Genomic DNA, 23,453 nt, shown 5'->3' with positions numbered 1-23,453 from the left:
AAATGTAGATAATTAATCATACTCCAGAGGGTTCTCTTGAAAGTCAAATGGGTAAGAGATGTAAGAAGCACTTTGTAAACTGTCAATATAAAATGCAAGGGACTATCATTATTCATGCCTGATGAGGGTCCTTCCTTTACGATCCCACAACTCTTGGTACCTCCCTGGATCACATTATGTTGCAGTTAAGCTTATTTCAGTCTCTTTGAATAATTTTTAAACTGGATTGCAGAGGACTCTTTAACATAAAGATCTAGGACAAGGTCCGACATAGAGGAAATGCTCAATAAATATGTGTTAAATTGCACAGAAGGATCACAGGTCCTGATTCAGATGTCTCTTGAGCATTTATTGTACACTAGGCTTTGTGCTAAGCACTTTCATGTCTGATATTGCATTAAGAGCTGTCTATATTTTAAAGCATACACTTACACTTAAGACTTCACCTGTGGTCCAGTGGTTAAGAATCCACACTCCCCTTCCAAAAGAAGACTCTGCCTCCCAATGCAGGGTTCAACCCCTGGTCTGGGAACTAAGATCCCACATGCTGCAGGGCAACCAGGCCTGTGTGCCGCAACTAGAGAGCCCTCATACTGCAGCAAGAGAGACAATGAGAGAAATGTGTGCCGCAACCAGAGACAGCCCACCGGCCACAGTGAAGAGCCTGCCTGCTGTAGCAAAAACCCAGCGCAGCTGAAAAAAAAGTGAAGTGGATGCTTATTTCCCCAAAGACCTCAGGAAGGCCAGAGTAGTCAGAGAAGGCTTCATGGAGGAGGCATGGGCACAAAGGCAAGAGTACTAAACCCACGGGCAGAAGACCAAGCCTTGAATCTCCACTCTGCTGGATGTAGCTATGTAGCCATGTGATTTCCCTGCTCTCCAAGCCTCCTTTGTATCCAGAGCCCTTTAAGACAACCAGGGGCACCTAATGAACCTGAATGGGATGAGATATGGGGCAACAACCAAGAAGTCAAGCTGGGAGGAGGTGGGTGGCTGTGCACACTGCCCTCAAGAGTCCTTCAGACAGTCTCTCTGTTCTCTCTCTGGAAACAATTTTCCAGAGTGGATTTTAATGAAATTTTAAAATGTACAAGCCAATTCGTAATTCTCTCCTTTAATAAACATGAAAATGAGATTCACAGTAGTATCCAGGAGAGAGAAGATGGGAAATCACTCCAGAGGACAATCAATGGATTCTATTTATAGGACAAAAGCTTTCTCAGACAAAAAAAAAAAAAAAAGACTTTGCCTAGCGTCCCCCTTCCCTCATAAAACATTATGAGGCTCTTACAGCAGCCCTGCCTAATGAATGGTAGATGATGATTAGTATCTCCATCTAATATCAAAGCTCAGAGAAGTGAAAAGACTTGCCCAAATTATGCAGCTAGCAAGTCATGGCCCTAGGTCTGTCTGCTCAATTCTCCATCGTAGCAAGCAGCTCTGGGGGAGAACAGTATTGGGGGCTTATATAGTGCTGTCCCCTTTTTCAAGTGCAGAGTGTTAAATTTAAAAAAGCTTAGGATTGGGGAAAGCAGTATAGTCCTGGGTAATGAACACAGTCTGGTGTCAGATTTAGAATCAAGTCTCAGCTTCACCTCTTGCCAGCTGTGAATATAGCCTTGGGCAAATTGCTCAACCTCTCTGAGGGCCTCTGCAAAATTGGGAACCTAATAGTAACCTTCTCAATGGAGTTGTTAGGAAGATTAATGGGATAATGTGTCTAAGGACTAGTTTTAAATACCTGTTATTCAATAAATACATTATTTTTGTAGAGACTTTTCTCCACCTACTACTTCTTTTTATACTAAGAAAAAAAAATAAGTTGATAATCATGAATAAAAACAGTTGTATCGAAGTCAGAACTTTCCCAATGAATTAGTATATTTCTGGATTCTTGTAATTACCTTTATCCTTTTCTTTGTCTCCGTAAAACTTTCCTGCAGTGAGCTGAAATTTGCCATAAGTGACCCATGTTTAGATTCCATCCATTGTTTTTTCCTTCTATCTATGGGATTAAAGAAGAAAAAAAGCAGCGTATAGAAATGGTTTGTGTATTTTAAAGACATTGAAATGCAGCCAAGGTTGATCAAGTCTTTTGAAGACAGTAAGGGGATATCAGAAGGTAACTCCAATATTCCTGTAAACCCCCTCACTATCCGATGCCTGAACCCACTTTTCATGTACTGTTATGTAGTTAGCGCTCCATTAATGCTCTAACACACCCTCCCCTATGAAAGTTAAATTATGAAAATCATTACAGGAATGTTTGGTAAAGTACCTTTATGGTTGAGGGACTGAGTGCTTATACATATTTATGTCTAGTAAAATAATAAAATTGCTTACCAAGTAAAGAGATTAGCAATGTCATTTTATACTTCTTGAATTAGTAATGATGATATTGAACAATCAATTTCCCTTTACCTTTTTTATTGCTTAAACTTTTTAGACTCTCCTCTGCAGTTTCAAGGAGATGCTGATAAATTTGTTTTGCTTTGGCATAGATGGCATACAGACAAAGAAGCATTCTTTTGGGACCCGGCACTCCTTCCAAACATTCAGTGCCTGTCTGATTTTATGCCTCAGAATTGCTGACTCCCACTTCTTGGACCCACCACGATCTCAGAGTCATGGGGCAATTTGGCAGCTTAAGATGAAAGAGGCATTGAGGGTAGCTTTCATTTCATCTCCTCCCTGCAGCTGAGTCAGTCTTTCTCAGATACCACTACCTGATATCCAGGATTATTGCCTTAGCTCTGCCCATGAAAAGCCCATTTCAACATACATCCAATAATACTACCCTGAGTGGCTCTCTTGGCTCCTATTACTTAAGTCTAAAAACAAACTGCCTCAGTGGTAAAGAATCCATCTGCCAATGCAAAAGTTGCACTGAGACATGGGTTCGATTCCTGGGTCAGGAAGATCCCCTGGAGGAGGACATGGCAACGCACTCCAGTATTGTTGCCTGGAGAATCCCATGGACAGAGGAGCCTGGCGGGCTACAGTCCATGGGGTTGCAGAGTTGGACATGACTGATCACAGAACACAACAACCTCCCTTCTTGAGGCCTAGGGGCTTACTTTCTCTTTTGTCTTCCCTTGTTGCTCCTAAGATCTCAGTGTTAGGCCAGAAAATGTCAGTGACCACCTCATCCATCAATCCAAGGGAGGGACCCCAGAAGGTTCTTTCTGCCTCAAGTTGCTGTGGCTTGAAAGAAGCTTCCTTGACCATAGCTGACCCAATGAAGGATAAGAATTGATGTCAAAGTCAAAAGATTTGTTATTACGTGTTAGACTTTTACGTGGCTCACTAAAAATTTCTCCTCATATACTCCCATGGATGATGCTTTAAGATAGGTATTATTAGTTCCTTTTTTTCATTTAGTAGGTGGCGGACCTGAGATTTGAATTTACATCTGTCTGATTTCAAACCTCTCCTCTCTTCTAGAAGGAGAAGGAGATGTAGGGAAAAGTGCTATGAAGAAAAAAAAAACTTGTATAATCATAATAATAGCTACTGTTTAGTAACTACATGTCAAGCATTGTACAGAGGGCCTTACATGCATTATCTCATTGTTGTCTCATAACTGGGGCTTTCCTGGTGGCTCAGATGGTAAAGAATCCACCTGCAATGCAGGAGACACAAGTTCAAGATGTGGATTCAATCCTTGGGTGGGGAAGATCCCATGGAGAAGGAAATGGCCACCCACTCCAGTATTCTTGCCTGGAAAATCCCATAGACAGAGGATCCTGGTGGGCTACAGTCCGTGGGGTCACAAGAGTCAGACACAACTTAGTGACTAAATCACCACCACCACAGTCTCATAATATCTCTATGACAAATGTTCTATTTTTTCGCCAATTCAAAAGATGAAGAGAGTGAAGCTCAGAAATTTGTCCAAGAACCAAGTCTGTAAGTTAAGTGTGGTAAGCAGGGTTTGACCCAGGCCTTTGTAACATCAGAATCTGTACTTTTGGGACTTCCTTGGTGGGCCAGTGGCTAAGGCTCTGCACTCCCAATGCAGGGGCTCTGGGTTCAATCCTTGATCAAGGAACTAGATGCCACATATTGCGACTAAGAGTTCACATGCCACAAGTAAGATCCTGCATGCCACAATAAAGAGTGAAGATCCAGGGTACCACAACTAAGAGCTGGTGCTGCCAAATAAATAAACAATGTTTTAAAAACTTGGTACTTTTAATTGCTATACTCTATGACTTCTATGAGGTCATGTATATGAAAAGCCTTTTATAACCTAAAGAGTATGCAGAAACTATGAGTCAATCATACTACTTTACAGTTCCTAAGTAATAAAGCTATTTGTGTATAATTTGAATATTGTCTGTCTTCTCCACTGGACTGATAAGTTTCATAACAATTGTACAAACTCTTGTGTCCCAGTATCTAGCACAGAGTAATTACAAAAACACTTTTTTGAATGACTGAATGGATGCATGGTCCTGCCTTTTGCCTATGCCATAAAATTCTCAGCCTTACAATTGGATTGATCCATTTATTAATCCATTTGACAAATGTTAAGTGAGCCTGGCATTCATGTTGAAACAGTTGACAGCTTCAACCTTAAACTTTATGACTGAAGCGGTGACAACAGAACTCAGGACTTATTATCACTGATTATTTTTCTGGATGAACAATACTGATACAAATCAAACTTGTTTCAGTTTAGGATGTCCTCAAATAAGGAGTCTTTCTTGTTAGAAAAATAATGTCATAGGGTCAATTAAGATACCATTTTAATGTTTTATGCATTTCCTCTTAGCATCATAACATTTTAACATCATAAAAGGCTCAAGCCAGAATGTTCCTTGGTGGTCATTTAATCTGACCTCCTCATATAGTGTGTAGGAAAAATGAAGCCCAGAGAAAGAATGACTTGCTCATGGACTCAGTTGCCAGTTACAGAGCTGAGACTAGAGCCCAATTTTTCTGTGCTCTCATCGCAGACTCATCATTCTTTCATCCAACAAATATTCCTCAAGCATCCATTTTGTTCCAGGCACCAGGGGTACAAACTTGAGTCTTATAAAGTTTCTCCAGGGACCTGTGAGCCTCAGGGAGCTCATAGTCTGAAGAGACAGACAAGTAAACAACTACAATGCAGTGCAGTAAGGGCAGTGATAGAGGGAAGCACAGGGCCCTGACATTCAGAAAAGCGCTGACTACCCCCCAGAGTCAGGTAGATTTCAGAGAAGCCATGACTGAAGAAGAACTGAAAAGGCAGAAAAGATGAAGAGTGTTTCAAACAGAATGACTTGCATGTGTAAAGGCCTTGAGGCATGAAACAGCATGGTATTTCACGGGAAATGCAAGCAGTACTGTATGGTTCTGCAGTCCAGAGGAGCCAGATGAAGGAGAACTCTTTAACTGAGAACAGAAGAACAGTGTGTTTACCAAGATTGGATGTTACCATCTTTTTTCCTTGACAAATCTTTCATTCAAATTGTTCAAATATCTGTATGTACCTGGAAATCCATCCAACAAAAAATAACAGGTGTTAAGGAGCAGGCACATCTAGCTGATAAATGCACATAATCACAGCCAAATCTGTAGAGATGCAGAACCAAGGAGGCCAAATAACTATGATTCTTCTACCAAATAAACTTATTTCCTTAATGCACCCCCCAAGATGCCTGGCTGGTAGGGTAGTTCAATTCAAAAGACTGGACTTGGCACTTGCCTGGTGGTCCAGTGGTTAAGAATAGCCATGCAAAGCAGGGGACCCTGGTTTGATCCCTGGTCGGGGAATTAAGATCCCACGTGTACAGAGCAACTAAACCCACTCGCTATAGCTAGAGAGTTTGAGCTCTGCAACTACTGAAGCCGGTGCCTTCTGGGACCTGTGTGCCATAACCAGAGAGTCCATGAGCCACAAAGAAAGATCCCACATGATGCAATGAAGATCCCACATGCTGCAACTAAGATTCAATGCAACCAAATAAATAAATACATAAAAATTCTAAAAAGACTGAGCTAGAGATTCATTCCAGCAGTATCTTTACCTCTTTGAGATTTAGTTTATTCAGCTATAGAAAGGGTTTACCTAACTCATAGTTTCTGGGAGAATTAAATGAAATAGCATGCAACACAGCTTTAGGAACATCGTAAATGCTCAGTAAATACTACTTGAAACCGGATCTGTATATATGTGTATATCTGTATATATGTGTTTACAAAGGTAGGGAGAGAAATATTTTCAGCCTTGAGAATAAAAGTTGTACCTTCCCCAGCACCTAATCCTAAGCCTGGAACAATAGGCCCTTCAGAAAATGCTTGCATAACTAGATAAAAATACACATTTGCTGCATTTATTCAACATTGTGAGATTATATTTTGCAGAAGAGAATTTGCTAGATAAACTAAAGCATATCTCTTCAGGGGCCAACGTTTTCTCTACCACTTTCACTGGAAAAGTTTTGCAGACTTTTGTAAAAGACTCTGATCCCTTATGCAGAGAATCATAAACAAAACTTAAAGTTTCTTGAAGACTCATGAACTGTATAAAGCTGTAATGTGCAGTGGAAGTATGGGTTTGTTTTGAAATTTTTCTGTCTCCACTGTTCCTATTCAGCTGTGAGCACTTACTTCTCCCTGAGATCAATGTGTTTGCCTCTAGTGATCAATCTACCCAGCTGTTATGAAACCAGTGGACCTACGTCCCACTTACTTGCCTGCCATCTTACCTGTTCAATTCCCTTCTTTTCTTTCTGTCTGCCAGTCTATCTGCATGTCTGCCAAGTAGACCATAGTCACTCAGATATTTATCAACTAGTAAAAAGCCTTGTAGGGTGGTAAGTAGCACTGGATAAGAATCTTGGGTCAGTCATTTTTCTGAATCTGTGTATATTTAAATTCTTTAAGGAAAGAAACACTGTACACATAGTAGGTGCTCAATGAAAGCTTGCTGAATGATGGATTGGCATGAGGACCAGGTAGCACAGTGGTAAAGTGCCTGCCTGCCAATGCAGGAGATGCAAGAGACATGGGTTCAATCCCTGGGTTGGGAAGATCCCGAGTAGGAAATGGCAACCCACTCCAGTATTCTTGCCTGCAAAATTCCATGGACTGAAGCCTGGTGAGCTACAGTCCATGGGGTTGCAAAAAGTCAGACACAACTGAGCACACACACACACATGCACGCACACACACACACACACACACACACACACACTAATTATTATTAATTAATATCATGATTATGATCAGTAAAACCATTAAAATTATTACTTTTGCTGTCATTGAATGGGTTCTTGTAGTGGGTCCCTCATTCATTTCGTAGGCTGCCATTTCTAATCAAGTATACCCTAAGAAGCACATATTGGAGAAGGAAATGGCAACCCGTCCCAGTATTCTTGCCTGGAGAATCCCAGGGACGGAGGAACCTAGTGGGCTGCCGTCTATGGGGTCACACAGAGTTGGCCACAACTGAAGTGACTTAGCAGTGGCAGCAGCAAGAAGCACATAGTCAAGTTTGCCAAGAAAGTGAGCATTAAACAATAGCCTATATGTTTGAGGTAGGATAGGATACAAGCCCTTCATTTAAATATTTGTAGGGAGCCTATCCTGTGCCAGTGTGAGTGCTAGATGCCAGGCTACGAACAAGATGTAATCCCTCAAAGAGCTCAGTGTCTGATTAGAAAGACAAGAAAATAAAGCATCTGCTTTCTTATTTTATTGTTCTTGAATTATCAAAGTAAATACTGTAGAAAATGGAGAAAACCCAGAGGAAGCAAATGAGCAGTTAAAAACGTACATCCATGATCGACCTCCCAAAGATGACCACTGTCAACATTTTTATATATCTCCCTCCAGCTTATTTTTTCCTGTATGTGAACAATGGCTCCTGCTCTTGCTTTCACATCCCTGCTGCCCCTGGAGAGATCCCTGCCATCAGTTTGTACTTGAGACCTGGAAAGTCCAGCTGGATCAGGCCTCTTGGGTTTGGGCATCTGTCCAGAGCGATTCTTCCTCAGGCCCAGCTTGTCTAAGTATCCACGATCTACAGATGGTCCCAATAGCTTATCAGTCAGAGGCCCGAGCAGCAGGCTGTTCCTCAGCCCTGCTGGGCTGTCCTCAGAAAGTCTGAGCCAGCTGGACACAGAGGTCCTTTGTCTCAGGATGTCTTTCCAGCCAAGTTTTCATGGTCAAGTCTGAGAGCTGATAAAATTAACATTCACTTGTCGTGCACACGCACATACACACACACATATCTTGTGACTTCTGCACCATTCAGTGACTTCTGTACCTCATGTGAATTCCAGTTTCTTTCTGTCTGATTTTGTACTTTGACAATGGTCATTGCTGTTACCATTAGCCCTCCTGTCACCTGTCACACCTGTTTGTGTCACTAATTCAATGATTCCCCAATTCAATCAACCACAATTCCTGCACATTTTAATGTGTCCCTTTTTAATGCAAAGCCTGAGATTTCAAAAGTTCGTGTTGTCCCTGGGGCCACTGGTATTATTACCTGCTGACTAACTGGCCAACTGACACTTCACAGCCTGCAGCAAGGGCCAGTACATCCTTTATGCAGGCAAGAGACCTCGGTTCAAAAAACATCTCTGCCACTGACTCACTGTGTGACTTTGGGAAAACTACATCTCCTCTCTGGGTCTCAGTTTCCCTATCTGTAGAATGATAGGGTTGAATTCTAAACACCCTTTACTTGATGAGGCCTGGAATAGTCTGGAGAAAGAGCAGAAAGAAAGAAGCCTGAGTCAAACTTTGCCATAGTTCATAATTGGCCATGCCATATTATATCCTCTATCTGGACCTCAGTTTTCCCATCTGTAAATGAGAAATAGGAAACTATTTGGAGTTAGATGGGTATTCAGGGCCCTTTCAGTTCAGACATTCAAAGGACATAAGCTTTGCTTTCCTGGGGTTGCTAGGCAATACTTAAAATGTGAGCTAGAAGACCTTCCACTTACTAGATTCATGGGAGGAAGGGGGGTGGGGAATAGGAGTAATACAAGAATAATCAGTCTTGATATTACACAATCCTAGGTTCAAATCCTGACTTTGCCACTTAATAGCTGTGTGACCTCAGACAAATTATGCAACTTTTCTGAGCTTCAGTTATGTTATATGTAGACTAGGAAAATAATAACTACTTTACAGAGTGGAGGTGAGAATTGGAGTGTGATTAGAGAACAATCATGCCTAATGAGTAAAATTGGGCTTAATAAAGGTTACTTAAGGCATCAGATACTATTAGCTGTAAAAAAAAGGGTTCAAAAGGTGGAAATTCAGTTCTATAAAGAAATGAAAAGACAGATCAATTCTTTTAATTTTTAATAGTTTTTAATTAAAAGAGTAACACAAGTCATTATAGAAAGTTAAAAAAAATTTAAAGTCATCTGAAATTCCATTATTTACCATTTATATTTTTGGTGTATTTTTATCTAATCTTTCCTCTGTGCATGAATATATTTTACACAGTGACCACATATGCCTTACATGTAATTTTGTACCTTTTACAACTAAACTTAGATCTTAAACATTTCCCCATGACATCATAAACTTTCCAAACATTCTATGAATGTATCATATTTCACTTCATTGTGCCCCCACTGTTGGATATTTAGGTTTGCTTCAAATGTTTCCAATTATTAATAACACACCCTATCTCCACTGACCTTCACATCCATTCTTTAGCCATCTGCCCCTGCATTCGCGTCTTGGACCTTATTGTGACGAGAAACCACTCCATCTCTGAGATCTCAAGCCCAAACTCTCCCCCTCTATGACTGCGGCTTCCTATCCTCCAATTCTCACACTCTGTTACTTAAAGTACACCTGTTCTTTGATCCCCTCCTTTCTTTCAATCACTGCTCCTTCCTAATTCTCATGGTCCATCCCTCCTCCCTCCCTCCTGCCTTCTTGTATGAGCCAGGCACTGTACCAAGCGCAGGGGTTGTAAAGTGGTAGGTGTGAATCCATCAACTTGCTGACTCTCTTGCCTTTCTGCAAAAGCTCCATCTGTGTCATCCAAACCTTTGACCTTCACCTTCACTTTGCATCCCAAATTACTTTCTTGAGCCTTACACAACTTCCTCTCTCAGCCACAGTTCTCAAAACATAGTTCATGACTGTCTTTTTCATTTTCCAGGTCTTCATCTGCCCCTTAACCTACCATAGCAGCCTTCCACCCCCAGCACTCCTCTGAGTCATGGAATTGGTCTCCAAACTTCAAAATACAATTAATGCTTTCCAGAATTTGCCTTATTTGGCCTCCAAACCACTTTTGACACTAGCTGTGTAACCTTGGGTGAGTCACTCAACCTCTTTGAACTTCAGTTTCCTCACCAGTGAAAGAGAGATAATAGCATCTTTCTGACAGAACTGTTGAGAGATTCAATAAAATAAGACATAAAGAAAAAAATCCACTGCTACACAGTGGACATCAAACAAAAATTAAGTTCTGACATAGCGTTTTTTCCTTGGTCCCTGACAATCAGGAAAGGTTTGCCTTGGCTAGTATAAGCATTCTCTTCTCTTGAAAAGGATCATTTCCCAGTACAATTCATTAATTCTTTAAAAAAAAAAATTTGAGCACCTGCTATGTGCTTGTTCTAGGGGTTACAGATACAGCAATGAACATAACAGAGAAGCACTGTGTGTTCTCAAGAAGCAAATATAATGGTGAGGAGAGGAAGAGAGACAATCAATAAACATATAAACAAGAAATTAATCAACACTGAAAAGTATTATAAAACATTAAGCATGCAAAAGTTCATGAGGGAACTTTTAGGGGTGATGAAAATATTCTATATATTAATTGTGGTGGTGGTCACACAGGTGTATATATATTTCAAATCCAATGAATAATACACTTCAAATGAGTATTTTATATATATAAATGATATCTCAAAAAGGTTGATTTAAAAAATTAAAGCAGGACTTCCCTGGCAGTACAGAGCTTAAGACCCTGTCCTTCCACTGTAGGGGAACTAAGATCCCAAATGACATGTGGCGTGGTCAAAAAAAAAAAAAATTGAATCATACAGAAGGATAGATATATATGTGTATGTGTCTAAGTTCAGTTCAACCATTCAATAATTCTTTAGTAGGCACTTGTCTAAGTCAGACACTGACTTTGACACTGGAAACAGGAGAATCAGGTAAATAGACAACCATAGACTGTTTACTGACTAACACAAAGGAAGCACAGAGGTTAAGGGACTTAGTGGAGGCCTAGGCAAGGCTTCCTGCAGAAGGTGACAACAGGCAGAGCAGACTTTTCTACAGATAAAGTATTGAATTTTATTCATGATTGGTTTTCTTAGGGTCTGAGACTTGGAACCCCTTTTTCTTTGATTCCAAGGATTATTTCAGCTGACTCATTGGAAAAGACCCTGATGCTGGGAAATATTGATGGCAGGAGGAGAAGGGGACAACAAAGGATGAGATGGCTGGATGCCATCACCGACTCAATGGACATGAGTTTGAGCAAGCTCCAGGAGATGGACAGGGAAGCCTGGTGTGCAGCAGTCCATGGGGTCGCAAGAAGTCAGACACGACTGAGCGACTGAATAACATTTCATAAATATCTGTTGATAACATCCTTCAGAATTTTACTTTTGCCACACAGGGCAAGTTCAGTCCTTGGGGAGATGACTGCCCATCTGGGCATATTCTCCATTTTCCAACATGAGAAACTGTGGAGTAAAGCCATCCCAGGCAGGCAGGGTGGGGATGGGGGCGATTAAGAGTCAGAAGTTCAGCCTCTCAGGGTTCAACACAAAGGATAGCTGAGGTCAGTCAGAAAATGGGAGACCACCAACCTACACTTGGAAGGGGCTTATGCCTTGTCAAAAGGTGCCCCCCACGGCAAGTCGGTGAAGCTGAGGGCTTCATGCAGCTCATCCTTCAGCCAACTCCTAGATGTATCTTCTGTATGCCCCATGTCTCTCCATGACCCCCTCCGCAAAGCAGGCCTCTCCACTTTCCACCAAGATAACCATAGCTTCCCAGATGGCTCTGTTTTTAGTTTGTTTTGGGGGTACTTTTGTCTCCAGTCTCAACTTTGGTCAGTTTCACAGTACATTCTCCACATTTTTTGCTGAAGTGCTCTTTCTAATACGAGGGCCAGATCTTGCTTCTCCCTCTTGCGTTCTTCTCTGGCTCCCCCTGCTCACAGCCGAAAGCCGGGTTCCTTAGGCCCTGCCTGCTTGCCAGCCTCCCTTTAACCACTATCCCCTTCACACATCCCAGTCTCCTGAAGACACCACTGCTGACTGTGTCATAACTGGGAATCTTTGTCGTTGCTGTTCTTCTTGCCTGGTACACCCTTCTCTGCATCCCCACCCATCTGATAAATTCTTACGCATTCTTGAAAACCCCACTTCGGTTTCACCTTCTCTCTGATCCTTTCCTATCCAGTATACTTGTCTGGGCTTATTTATTCTTTCCTCTGCACCATCTCTGCGGCTTATTCTCAATACAACATTACTTGTATCTCATATTAGGGAACTGAAAACCAGAAAGAGGAAAGGGCTTATGCATGCTTTCAAGGTGGAATGTAGTACTCAAATCCTGATTCCTAGATGAGAGCCCTATCCACTGCACCCTCAAAGAATTAATCATATTTTACACACGTGCACACACACACACACAGAAAATACTTTGTGGACTAAAAAACAGTACCATTGGACATCTGTCCTTAGGTAAATAAGCTCTACCGTAATTCTCTGATGTTCCTGAGACATTCCAGGGAGGAGAAGGAGAACTCCCAGATCCTCTGAGCTCTGATATTCTATGAAGCACACAAAATTTTACTATCACAATTAGTGCTCACATTTCCCCTCCAGAGTTCACTAGTGTTTTTAGGATGACAGGAAGGGAACAAGCATTTATTGCACATCTTCTCCCATCCAAGTGCTAACTAGGCCCAACCCTGCTTAGCTTCCGAGATCAGACAAGATCGGCGCGTTCAGGGTGGTATGGCCGTAGACTTATTGCACATCTTCTATATACAAGGGGCAATGCTTTACAGGCCTTATCTCACTGAATTCTCAGAACAATTTTTGCAAGATGTCTTTGGCTGTCCTCATTTCATAGGCAAGGAAATTAATTTGCAGACAGGGTAAACTACTAACCCAGGATCACAGAGCCAGGAAGGAAGGAGCTGAGATTTGGACTGTTCAAGGCTGGGGCAGGTGATTGAGGACGAGCAGGTAGGGTCCGGTCTACCTTCGCTCTGCCACGCCTTCCCATTCGATGGAGCCTCTTACCCCCGTCTAGGAACTCCTCGCGCAGGTAGATCTGGCGCTGCGCCCGCGCCCCCAGCGCGCAGTAGCCAACCGCACTAGCAGCAGTGGCAGCTCGACAGCCCTTTCATCTTGCAGAGGTTGGTGTCCTCACGCCCAAACTTGGAGAGCTGCCGTCCTAGCCAGGTGTTCCAGCCTCTGCCTGGGCCCTGGGGCGATGGCTGAGCTCACCTGCACCCCGCACCTGATTGTCTCGCATTTGCGGCCTCGGGGATGATAATGACCGCAGCCAAGGGTTAGGGAGCACGCGCTGCGAGTGCTGGAGGACGGAGATGCGGGGAGGCGACTAAGTGTTGAGGGAGCTAGAGGGCAGGGTCCCTGAGGAGTGGGGGCGTGGAGGAGCAGCCGAGGCTGGCCTCTGGGACCCTGAGAGCCTGCTCACTGTTGGTGCAGCCGGTTTCAAAGTGCTCTCACATGCTTCCTTCCATCATCCTTCTGACGGTCCATCCATCCTTCTGCCCCCTTTGCCTTTATTCATGTATCCTTCCTCCTATCTACCCATCCATCCACTGGGCTTATGCTGAACGATAACAGTATGATATATGTCTAACAGAAACACCTAGGGAGGAAGGGAGCCCAGAAGAAGCTCTAAATCAGCATGAGATCTGAAGGAAGTCTTTCTGAAATGGGTGATAAGGTGAGCTAGCGAGGAAGAAATGGGGAGAGAGGAGCAAAAGGAATACTATGTGCAAAGGCCCAGAAGAGGGAGAGACTTGTCACTTAATATCACTTCTATCATAACCCAATACCATGTAACCTGTGTCATTTCCCTTGTTGCGAGGCTAGTGAATCTCAAAGAGGGGGGAAAAGCACCAATATTAGTTGATCATCCTATTGTGTGCTAAGCACTGTGCCAAGAACTTACCACGCATTCTATCACCTGATCCTCATACTAAATGTATAAGGTGGGTGTTATCTTGTGAGACTTACCTTGTGGACTCTGAGAGACAAAATGACCTGCCAAGGTTACAGAAATGAGACAAGGACTAGAACTTAAGCCTTCTCATTCCAGGGCCTTCTCTGCACCTTTATTCAATGATTCAGCTAGTCAGTATCTGTTTTTTAAGGTCTTACTATGTGCCAGGCACTGAGCTAGGTGCTGAAGATACAGTGGAGAATAAGGCTGACAATTCTCCTGCTCTCATGGGGCTCACTTTCTAGTTGGGGAGACAAAATCATTAAGGAAGCAAATGAATATCAATAATGATAGGCATTTGAAAAAGTAACACAAGGTTATGACCTAGAGAGTTGGAGAGAGATGGCGGGAGGCTGATAGGATGGGAAAGGGGAGGGAAGTCCTCCTCAAGAGGTGATACTGGTTGAGATATGAATGAAAAGCCTTGTACTAATCTGGAGACAATTGTTCCAGGCAGAAGCAATATCAAAGGCAATGGCTCAGAGAAGGGGAATGAGGTGTCTTATTGCAACATTAGAAAGACAACCAACGTGGCTTGAGCAGAGTGAGCAAAGGGGACAATGTCAGGAGATGAGAAATCAAGGCTTGTAGGTCATGGGAAGAATTTATAAATGGTGCAATGGGAAACCTTAAAGGGAGTGACATTATTGGATTTATATTTTCAAAAGGTCACTTTCGTTGCTGTGGGCTAAGTTGAGGATGTCAACGTAAAATCAATTAAGGTTATTGAGTTCTCAGTTAAAATATCTAAATCTGGAGTTCATAGAAGAGATCCTAGATATAAATATAAGTTTGGGGTCATATAGGTGGCATTTTAGCCCATGTAGATAGATGAGTTTTTTTCTGAGAGGGAGAGGAGATTGGCCAAGAATCATGCAAGTACCCCAGGCCTGGAGAATTGCAACTCTGAGAGGTGGGCAGAGGAAATGGAGGCAGCAGAGTGGAAATTTGCTTTGTGACACAGGGAGCTCCGACCAGTGCTCTGTGACAACCTGGAGGGGTAGGATGGGGTGGTAGATGGGAGGGAGGTTCAAGAGGGAGGGGGCATCTGTGTACCCGTGGCTGATTCATGTCGATGTATGGCAGAAACCAACACAACATTGTAAAGCAATTATCCTCCAACTAAAAAGTAAAAAAAAAAAAAAAAAAAAAAATCAAAGCATTAATCAGAATAGGAACTTGCACAGATTTAGGGTATTTGCTGGCTAGAAAAAAAAAAACAAACAAACGTGGAGGCAGCAAAGGAAGCAATGACTGGCTCTTAAAGAGCCTCAAAGAGATTCCCTTAGAATTCTAGATTTGTTACCCATTGGCAGGGCAGTCTTCTATTAAAGGTAGTGCCATAATTGCAATTCAGCTAACATTTCCTGATCATCTACTGTGGACGGGATGCTGTGCCAAGTTTTGACGAGACAAAGCCAGCTAGGACCTAATTCTTGGCCTCCAGGAATTCTTGAGCCACCTGGAGAGACAGACCTTTAGGCAAATAACTTGGGAACTTGGAGGCCTGAGTTTGGCTCCCTAAAAAAGACAAGAATGGGAATTTCCTGACAGTACAGTGGTTAGGACTTCATGCCCTCACTGCCAGGGATCTGGGTTTAACCCCTGGTCAGGGAACTAAGATCCCATAAGCCATGTAGAGTGGCCACACACACACACACAAAACACCAAGACGAGAGCAGCAAGAGCACAGTCATAAAGATGTGACAAACAGTGTCCAGTGGCTTTACTTGCATCATCTTATGCCATCCTTTCCAAAACAGTAACTATTGTAATCTCCACTTCACAGAAGAAGGACCTGAATCTTAAGGATAGTGGTAACTCGCCCAAAGATACACAGTTGACTGATTGTAAAGCCAGGTCTGTCTCACATTAGAGCCCAGTGCTTAATCATTCTTTAAAATTCTGTGACTGTCTGATAGGGCTGGAGCATTCCTGGGAAGATGGAGGGCCCAGAGAACAAGGCACAAGGAAATAAAATGAAAAGGTGGGAAGGGCCAAATTCAAGGTCCAGGCTTTGAATGCCAGCAGGAATTTGGATCTGGTTCTTCTGGCCAGGGTTTTTCAACCTCAATGCTGTTGATATCTGGGGCCAGATAATTCTTTGTTGTTGCGGGGACCAGGGGTGGGGGAGGGGGTGTCTCTCCTTTGAGTTGTAGGATATTTAGCAGTTTTTAGTCATTAGATATTGCTAGCACTTCTCCCTCCCCTACAGATGTGACAATTTAAAATATCTCCATGCGTGCTTAATTGTGTCTGACTCTGCAACCCATGGACTGTCGCCCACTAGGCTCCTCTGTCCATGGGATTCCCCAGGCAAGAATATTGGAGTGAGTAGCCATTCCCTTCTCCAGGGGATCTTCCTGACCCAAGGGTCAAACCTGCAACTCCTGCATTGCAGGCAGATTCTTTACCGTCTGAGCTAGCAGACAGTGCCCTGTGTCCCTCTGAGGATTGTATGCAGAACTGGTCTCCAGTTGAGAATTGCTGCTCTAGGCACTGGTGGGGTTCAGAGTTTTGAAAGGAATGTGAGATGGTAAGTACTAGGAGTGCACCCTTAACACTAATAACCTATATCATTATTATACTCAAAATCAATACCATTATTATACTTCCCTGGTCTGGGAAGCTCCCACATGTGAGAAATTGTATTATGTTTCACTGCTGATAAATTGGAATCATCTGTATTACTTTGGTAACATTCCTGCAAACTCTGTTCTTTTTTTTGTGAAACAAGTAGATTAAGTTAAACATGTGTTTCTCAAAGGCATTGTGCCTTCTTTGTTTGTATATTCTTAGTGCCTAACAGACTGAATGTGAAATGAATGGCTGTATTTTAAATTTTTATTATTTACATTATTGCATTTATCTTTAGGACATCATGCTGACATCAGAGATTTGGCAGAGGTCTGATATACACAGTATAAGATAAGCATCTTTGCAAGGAAAGAAAGCTATCTTTTAATCTTTTGACCCTAAAATTCTACAAATTGATAAAATTCATAGACTTCATTTATAGGTTTATTTTCCAGATAGATAGGCCCACATGATTTTTTTGTGGCCTTCACAGAGTTTTCTTCAATCTGTAAAAATATAGGACTTCCCTGCTGGTGCAGTGGTTAAGAATCCACCTGCCAATGCAGGGGACACGGGTTCCATCCCTGGTCCAGGAAGATCCCACACACCGTGGGGCAACTAAGCCTGTGTGCCACAACTACTTAGCCTGTGCTGTAGAACCCATGAGTCACAACCACTGAGCCCATGTGCCACAACTACTGAAGTCCATGCACCCTAGAGCCTGTGCCCCACAAGAGAAGCCACCTCAGTGAGAAGCCTGTGCACTGCAACAAGAGAGTAGCTCCAGCTTCCTGCAACTACACAAAGCCAGGGCACAGCGACAAAGACTCAGCATGGCCAAAAAAAAAAAAAAAATCTGTAAGAATTTACTGTTCTTTGTTCACTGTATAAAGCAATTTGGGGTGACAATATAATTTAATTCAACATTTACTGAGCTATCCCTAGGAATTAGATACTAGGAGAGGAATGAAGGCACAGTTTCTGCCTTCCAGATGCATCTAATCAAACAGGATGTCAGGCTCACCAGGGCCTGCCTGACCTTGTTCTGTCCCTTACCTGCAGTGTGACCTTGGGCCAATCAGGGCCATATTAAGACTTTTGTAGGCCCTAGGCACTTATGCCTTCATGGGCCCCAACCTCCATTAAAAAAAAAAAAAGTACTTAAATATATATTTTTCTCTGCATGGCATAAAGACAAATGCAGGCTGGATTCATTATTATATATATTCATTTAAAAATTCTGATTTAAAAAGAAATTAATGTTAAAATGTTTTCTTGGGCCCTAAACACTGTCTGCTGTGCCTAATGTAGAAGTTGGCTCTGGGGCCAGTTACTGACCTCACCTAGTTCTCATTACCTTCACTTTAAGATTTTAATTTTGAAGTGTTGTTATGAGGTTTACTTGAGATACTTAAAAGCTGCATGAGGGCAGAAACCAAGTCTTATTTGTTCTCCACTGCATGCCTAGAGCACTTAACAAAGAGTAAGCATTCAGTAATATGAACAGGAAATTATCCTCAAAGTGCCAGAATACAGTAAACACTTGACAACTATCACATTTCTTCAAACAGATGTCCTAGAAAACAGTTCAGAGCATATATAATAAGTATCAGAAAGCTGGAATCTACGGTACAAACTCTGTAACAGAAATTTGGATCAGGAAGGATGGTATGGGACCATCAGTTCACATACTTTTTAATCTTTTATTTGTCAGTTTAGACATGTCCTGGGTCCACTTAATTGCACTCATAACACAATCTGTCATTAATTACATAGATAGGGAAGTGTTGAAAACCATCAATTTTCTTCTCCTGTATGGTGTGTTTATATATGCAAGGAGTTGTACCAGTACTGCTGTGCTTATCTCCAAATCCTCCGCAGATTTAATTACAAAGCTACAAAGTGAAGGCATAAATTATGCACCAAGGCCCATGTTTTGGAAATCACTGTGTAGCCTTGGGAATTAGATAGGAGGTTATATCCTTGTAATTGATATGCTTCCACTTGAGGGCTGGAATGCTGTGGAACTGTGAGAACTTTTTTCTGTCTAAAGACAGTGTGTCTGTAATTCTGCAGTGCTAGCTGGATGTTTAAACTCTAAACAATAGATATTAGAAGGAAAAGAACTTTGCAAACAATATTTAATCTGGCCCAGGTCTCCCTGTCTAGCCTCATCTCCCACCATGGATTCACTGTTTTTTTACCTTACCCTACCCCATCTGGAAGGATGAACCATTCCCCAAATGTGTGTAGTCTCAAAACACTGTCTTTACTATACTGTTCTCTTTGCTTGGAATATTCTTCCCCTCTTCATTCTGGAGTAGGAGATGACAACCCACCCCAGTATTCCTGCCTGGAGAATCTCATGGACAGAGGAAGCTAGCAGGCTACAGTCCATGCGGTTGCAGAGAGTCAGACACAACTGAGCAACTAACACTTCATTCTGGGAAACCCCAGAGAGACAGCCGTATTCCTAGTAGCTACTCTACTGTGTTAGTTTCTCCTCCCTGAGTAAGAAAGCAGTTTTCATGTTGGTAAATTTGGCTTAAATGCTATTTCTTGTGGAAGCCTTTGCCACCTTCCCTAGAAAGAAAGGAAAAAAAGAAGGGCACCTGGGTATTAGACACCAGTTATATATTTATCATCTTATTTAGTCCTCAGGGTAATTTTGTGTGAGAGGTATTCTTATTCTCAGTTCCCAGCTTAAGAATCTGAGGTCTAAAGTTTAAGTATCTTGGCCAGTGTTCCATGCCAGTCAAGGGTGGAGGTAGCTCTGGAATTCAGTTCAGTCACTGTCTTTCTCAGGCAAATAATTTCATAATTGGAGATTTCAAAGCCTTCTATCATACCCCTCCCCTGACATCTCATTGTATGATAACTTATTTATATACCATCAAAATCTATCTCCTTCACTAAACTCTTAAATGAGAGACTAAATCTTACTTCTCTCTGTATCCTGAATGTGTGGCACAATGACTGGCATACAGTGAGTGCTCAAAACATATTGATGAAATGAGGTGAACAATAACAAAGCAGTCTGCAAACCATTTTCAAAAATATGAATTCATTTAACTATAAATAAGCATAAGATAAAGCCCTTATCCTTGGAAGCTAGCAATATAAATGAGAAAAGCCATATGCAGGTGAAAAAGATAATGAACAAAACACTACTAGGAATAACAACATTGTATGACGATATGAAAAATAAGTCAGCTGAGGCCAAGGAGAATGAGAACTCGGAAAACAATTTTAGACTTGGAGAGAAAACCATCTTAGAGTTCCATCTGGGGTACTTGCTGAAACATTTTAAGCGCCTTGTCTTATTTCATCTTCACAAAAACCCAGTGAAGTGATACTGCCTCTATTTCCCAGAAAGAGAACAAAGTCTCTTTGTGTGAGAGGTTACATGTTTTGTCCAAGGTCACACAGCTGGTTTATAGCAGAAGCTATTCTATTATGTTCCAGTCTCTAAGAGTCCTCTTCTTTTTTTATTTTTTTCTTTTTTTTCCCCTTTTATAATAGCTGGATTACTCTATGTCAATATTTTAGGGGATACCAATAATTTCTTTTGACTTTTACAGGTAACAGAAACAGTTTAGCAAAGGTCTACTTACTACACATCTTGGTGTAGTAGAATGTTTAGTTGTGGTAGTATGTTTCTTGGTTTCAGTTGGAATCCAAGTAACTTCTTTAGGATGTGATGTCTGGAAACTTGGGTGGGAGTAGGGCAGTGAGACAGGAGAGCGAACAAAGCCAAAAACGTATACAGTAGCAAGCTAGTTACCATGGTAGCCAACTGGAGCTCAGTTATGCCGGGGAACTCCGGGAGCCAATGTATAGGACACGTTCAGGGTGTCTCAGTGGAGGGGCGAGGAAGCTGGGCTCTTATCCACCAACTCACCATCCACATGGAGTTCAGGACAGCTTCTTGTGACATTAAACCTCTGAAATGTTTAGCTTGCTTTGCCTACAGGCCAAGTATGTTCTCTGGACAAGGAAAAAAAAATTAAAGTCTTCAGGCAAAGAACTGTAAGTATTCCCTGTAAGTGGCTTCAGTGTATAGAAGTGAATGCCAATAAAAAGATAGACAGCAAGCCATTAGCATCTACTACAGAATGTAATGAGATACAAATCTTGCTTCTACCACTTCATTCTACATTCAAAAGAAATTCATTAAATATTTATTGTAAGTCCATCACACATTAGGTCAGGGATCAGCAAACTATAGTTCAAAGGCAAATCTATCCCACTACTTATTTTGTAAATAAGGTATTATTGTAACACAGCCATGCCCATTCATTTATGGTTTTACTGTACAATGGCAGAGTTAAGTAATTGCGATAGAGAAGGTCTGGTCTGCAAAGCCTAAAGTATTTAGTATCTGGCACTTTACAGAAAATGTTTGCCAACTCCTGGGCTAGGTACTTGGGATACTAAGATGAATAAAAATTTTAAATCTCCTGCCTTTAGAGAGTTTATAATCTAATGAAAAAGACAGATGTGTAAATCAAAGGTTACAAGTGCGATAGTAGGCATTCAAATGAGGGAATATTAATCTAACTAGTTGGGGGGAGAAATCAAGAAAATCATAGATGGAGGGAGTGGGGCAGTCTAAAAAAAAAGAGAAAGAAAATTTTCATGAAAGACAGGACAAACATTTAGTAGAACCCCTAATGATGAGTGGTATTTTTTATACAAACATACAGCAGGAAAGACATTTAACAGAGAGGTGGCAGAAGTAGCGAAGATGTAACATAGATCAACAATGAAATGAATTTAGGAAACTAAGTGTCATATTTGGATATGGGGAAAGGAGTGACACAAAAAGTAAGACTAAACAGTAAGGAATTAAATTTTTTCTTTTCTTTAGAAATATGAATGGCTCCCATAGTCACTGTGGAGGCCAGGCTGAAGGGAGCAATAGTGGAGTTGATAGGTCCAAGCTATGATGGAAATCTAAGCATGCAATGTGCAGGCTTGAGTCAAGGTGCTAGCAGTGGATATGAACAGGAGAGAAAGGCTATTTCTAGTGCAGACTGATACACTCCACCCTGGCAATAGACTGGCTTGGGCGCCTTCCCTGTGCTCCCTTAGTACCCTTCTTCACTGGGGTAGCACGAATGGTCCTGGGTGGCAATGTGTTGCATTCCTTGATGACAGGAACCATCCATGACTGATTTTTGTCCTCAGTGCTTGGTCTGGGGCTTGACACAGAACTGCTGCTTGTGAAGGCTACTTCCTGAAAACAGTAAATGAGTGTACTGCAAAATTTTGGCTGCAGTAACTTGTCTCCAAGTTTGCAAAGTGGACTTGCAGTGTCAGCTCACATGGAGACCTAGACAAATACAGAATGAGGAACAAGGCAAAGGAAATCTGCAGGGTTCCTGATTGGGGCAGAAATCTGTTCTGGCAGGATCTGATAAGCTATCTATGCTTGAACTGTGATGCTGGCTTATCCCAGTTCCTTAAGTAGGCAGGCATATTATGATTATAGATGACAAATATCTGGAAAATTCAGAGCTGGCGTAATTACCTTGTGGTGTTTTTCTACTGTATTCTTTTTTAAAATTCCTTCACAAATGGCATTTTTTTCTTATTATAAATACAATGTCTGTTACTTGTCAAACATTTGGAAAAGACTGAAGAATTATAAAGAAAAAAGTAAAATCAACCACAATCCCACAAACTGACTACAGATGTTTTTCTATATAGCTTTATAGTCTTCTGGAAAGATGTGCACATTTTTAATAAAATTAGAATCATACTACATATGTAATTTTTAACCATTTCATATGTATGTATAATAATTTTATATTATACTTTTTAAATTATGTCTCAAACCATCTTTAATCACTGTACTTCAGTCCATCATACATATCTATTACAACATGTGTAACCTTTTCCATTTTGCTGGGGTTATAGGTTGTTTCCAGGGTTTTAGTACAACAAACAAGATCCTAGCACATAAATCTCTGATTATTTCCTTACTGACCAATTCTCAGAAGTTCTTGATGCTATTTTGCTGCAGCAACTGGAGAAACTCCATCCTGGCCCTGTGAAGGGATATCATATCGATAGACAACTGATATTCACAAATAATTTCTAAACTCAACTTAGCCTCTCTAGTCTTTCGCCTAGTCCCCTGGAAAGGTTTGGGAATCACAGAAGAATCTCCTTTTATCATTTTGTCACTGAGCAACTTCTTTCATTAAGGCCGTGTCACCTGTCCCACAGCTTTCCTCTCAACTTCAACCCCTGCCATCAAGTAGGTAATTTCAACTTCCATGTAAATGAATTTTCCAGCACAGTGGCCTCACAATTCCTTACTTCTATACCTCTTCACACACTTCAACCCTTACCTTTCCATCACCTGGAACTGTTCTGCCCCTGAAATCTGAAGCTCCTCTGATCATAACCTTCTGCCACCAGGCTCTCAATCTCTTAAACCTCAGAGGGGATCCTCTTGACTCTTTTCTCCTATTCTATCCTCCTTGCCTGTACTTTCACTTTTCTGCTACAATCAGCCTAGATCTCATGATCTCTCTCACCTCAGTCAGCACTCTCAACTCCTTTTTTCCCAGTCCTCTTGCCACCCCTACTCTCTAAATCCCCTTGCACATGTGTGTGCTAAGTCGCTTCAGTTGCTAAATCCTCTTGAGAAAGAGAAAGTG

The 23,453-nt window shown here is 41.7% G+C and overlaps 1 protein-coding gene across 1 annotated transcript in view; it reads right to left on the bottom strand.

The window, feature by feature from the left end:
- The window catches only part of LOC110138935 (uncharacterized), a 44,177-nt gene extending 20,982 nt beyond the window's left edge, over positions 1 to 23,195 (bottom strand). The window contains 6 exon segments of the mRNA XM_070467189.1: positions 7,769 to 8,137; positions 13,119 to 13,353; positions 13,461 to 13,591; positions 14,220 to 14,246; positions 21,880 to 22,021; positions 23,142 to 23,195. Of these exon segments, the coding sequence (XP_070323290.1) occupies positions 7,769 to 8,137; positions 13,119 to 13,353; positions 13,461 to 13,591; positions 14,220 to 14,246; positions 21,880 to 22,021; positions 23,142 to 23,195 (958 nt within the window).
- Positions 23,196 to 23,453: the final 258 nt, after the last annotated feature.

The sequence above is a fragment of the Odocoileus virginianus genome, chromosome 5 (assembly GCF_023699985.2).
Source record: "Odocoileus virginianus isolate 20LAN1187 ecotype Illinois chromosome 5, Ovbor_1.2, whole genome shotgun sequence".
Taxonomy (NCBI): Eukaryota; Metazoa; Chordata; class Mammalia; order Artiodactyla; family Cervidae; genus Odocoileus; species Odocoileus virginianus.
Note: the sequence above shows the minus strand (reverse complement) of the source record. Positions and strands in the feature narration are given on the sequence as shown.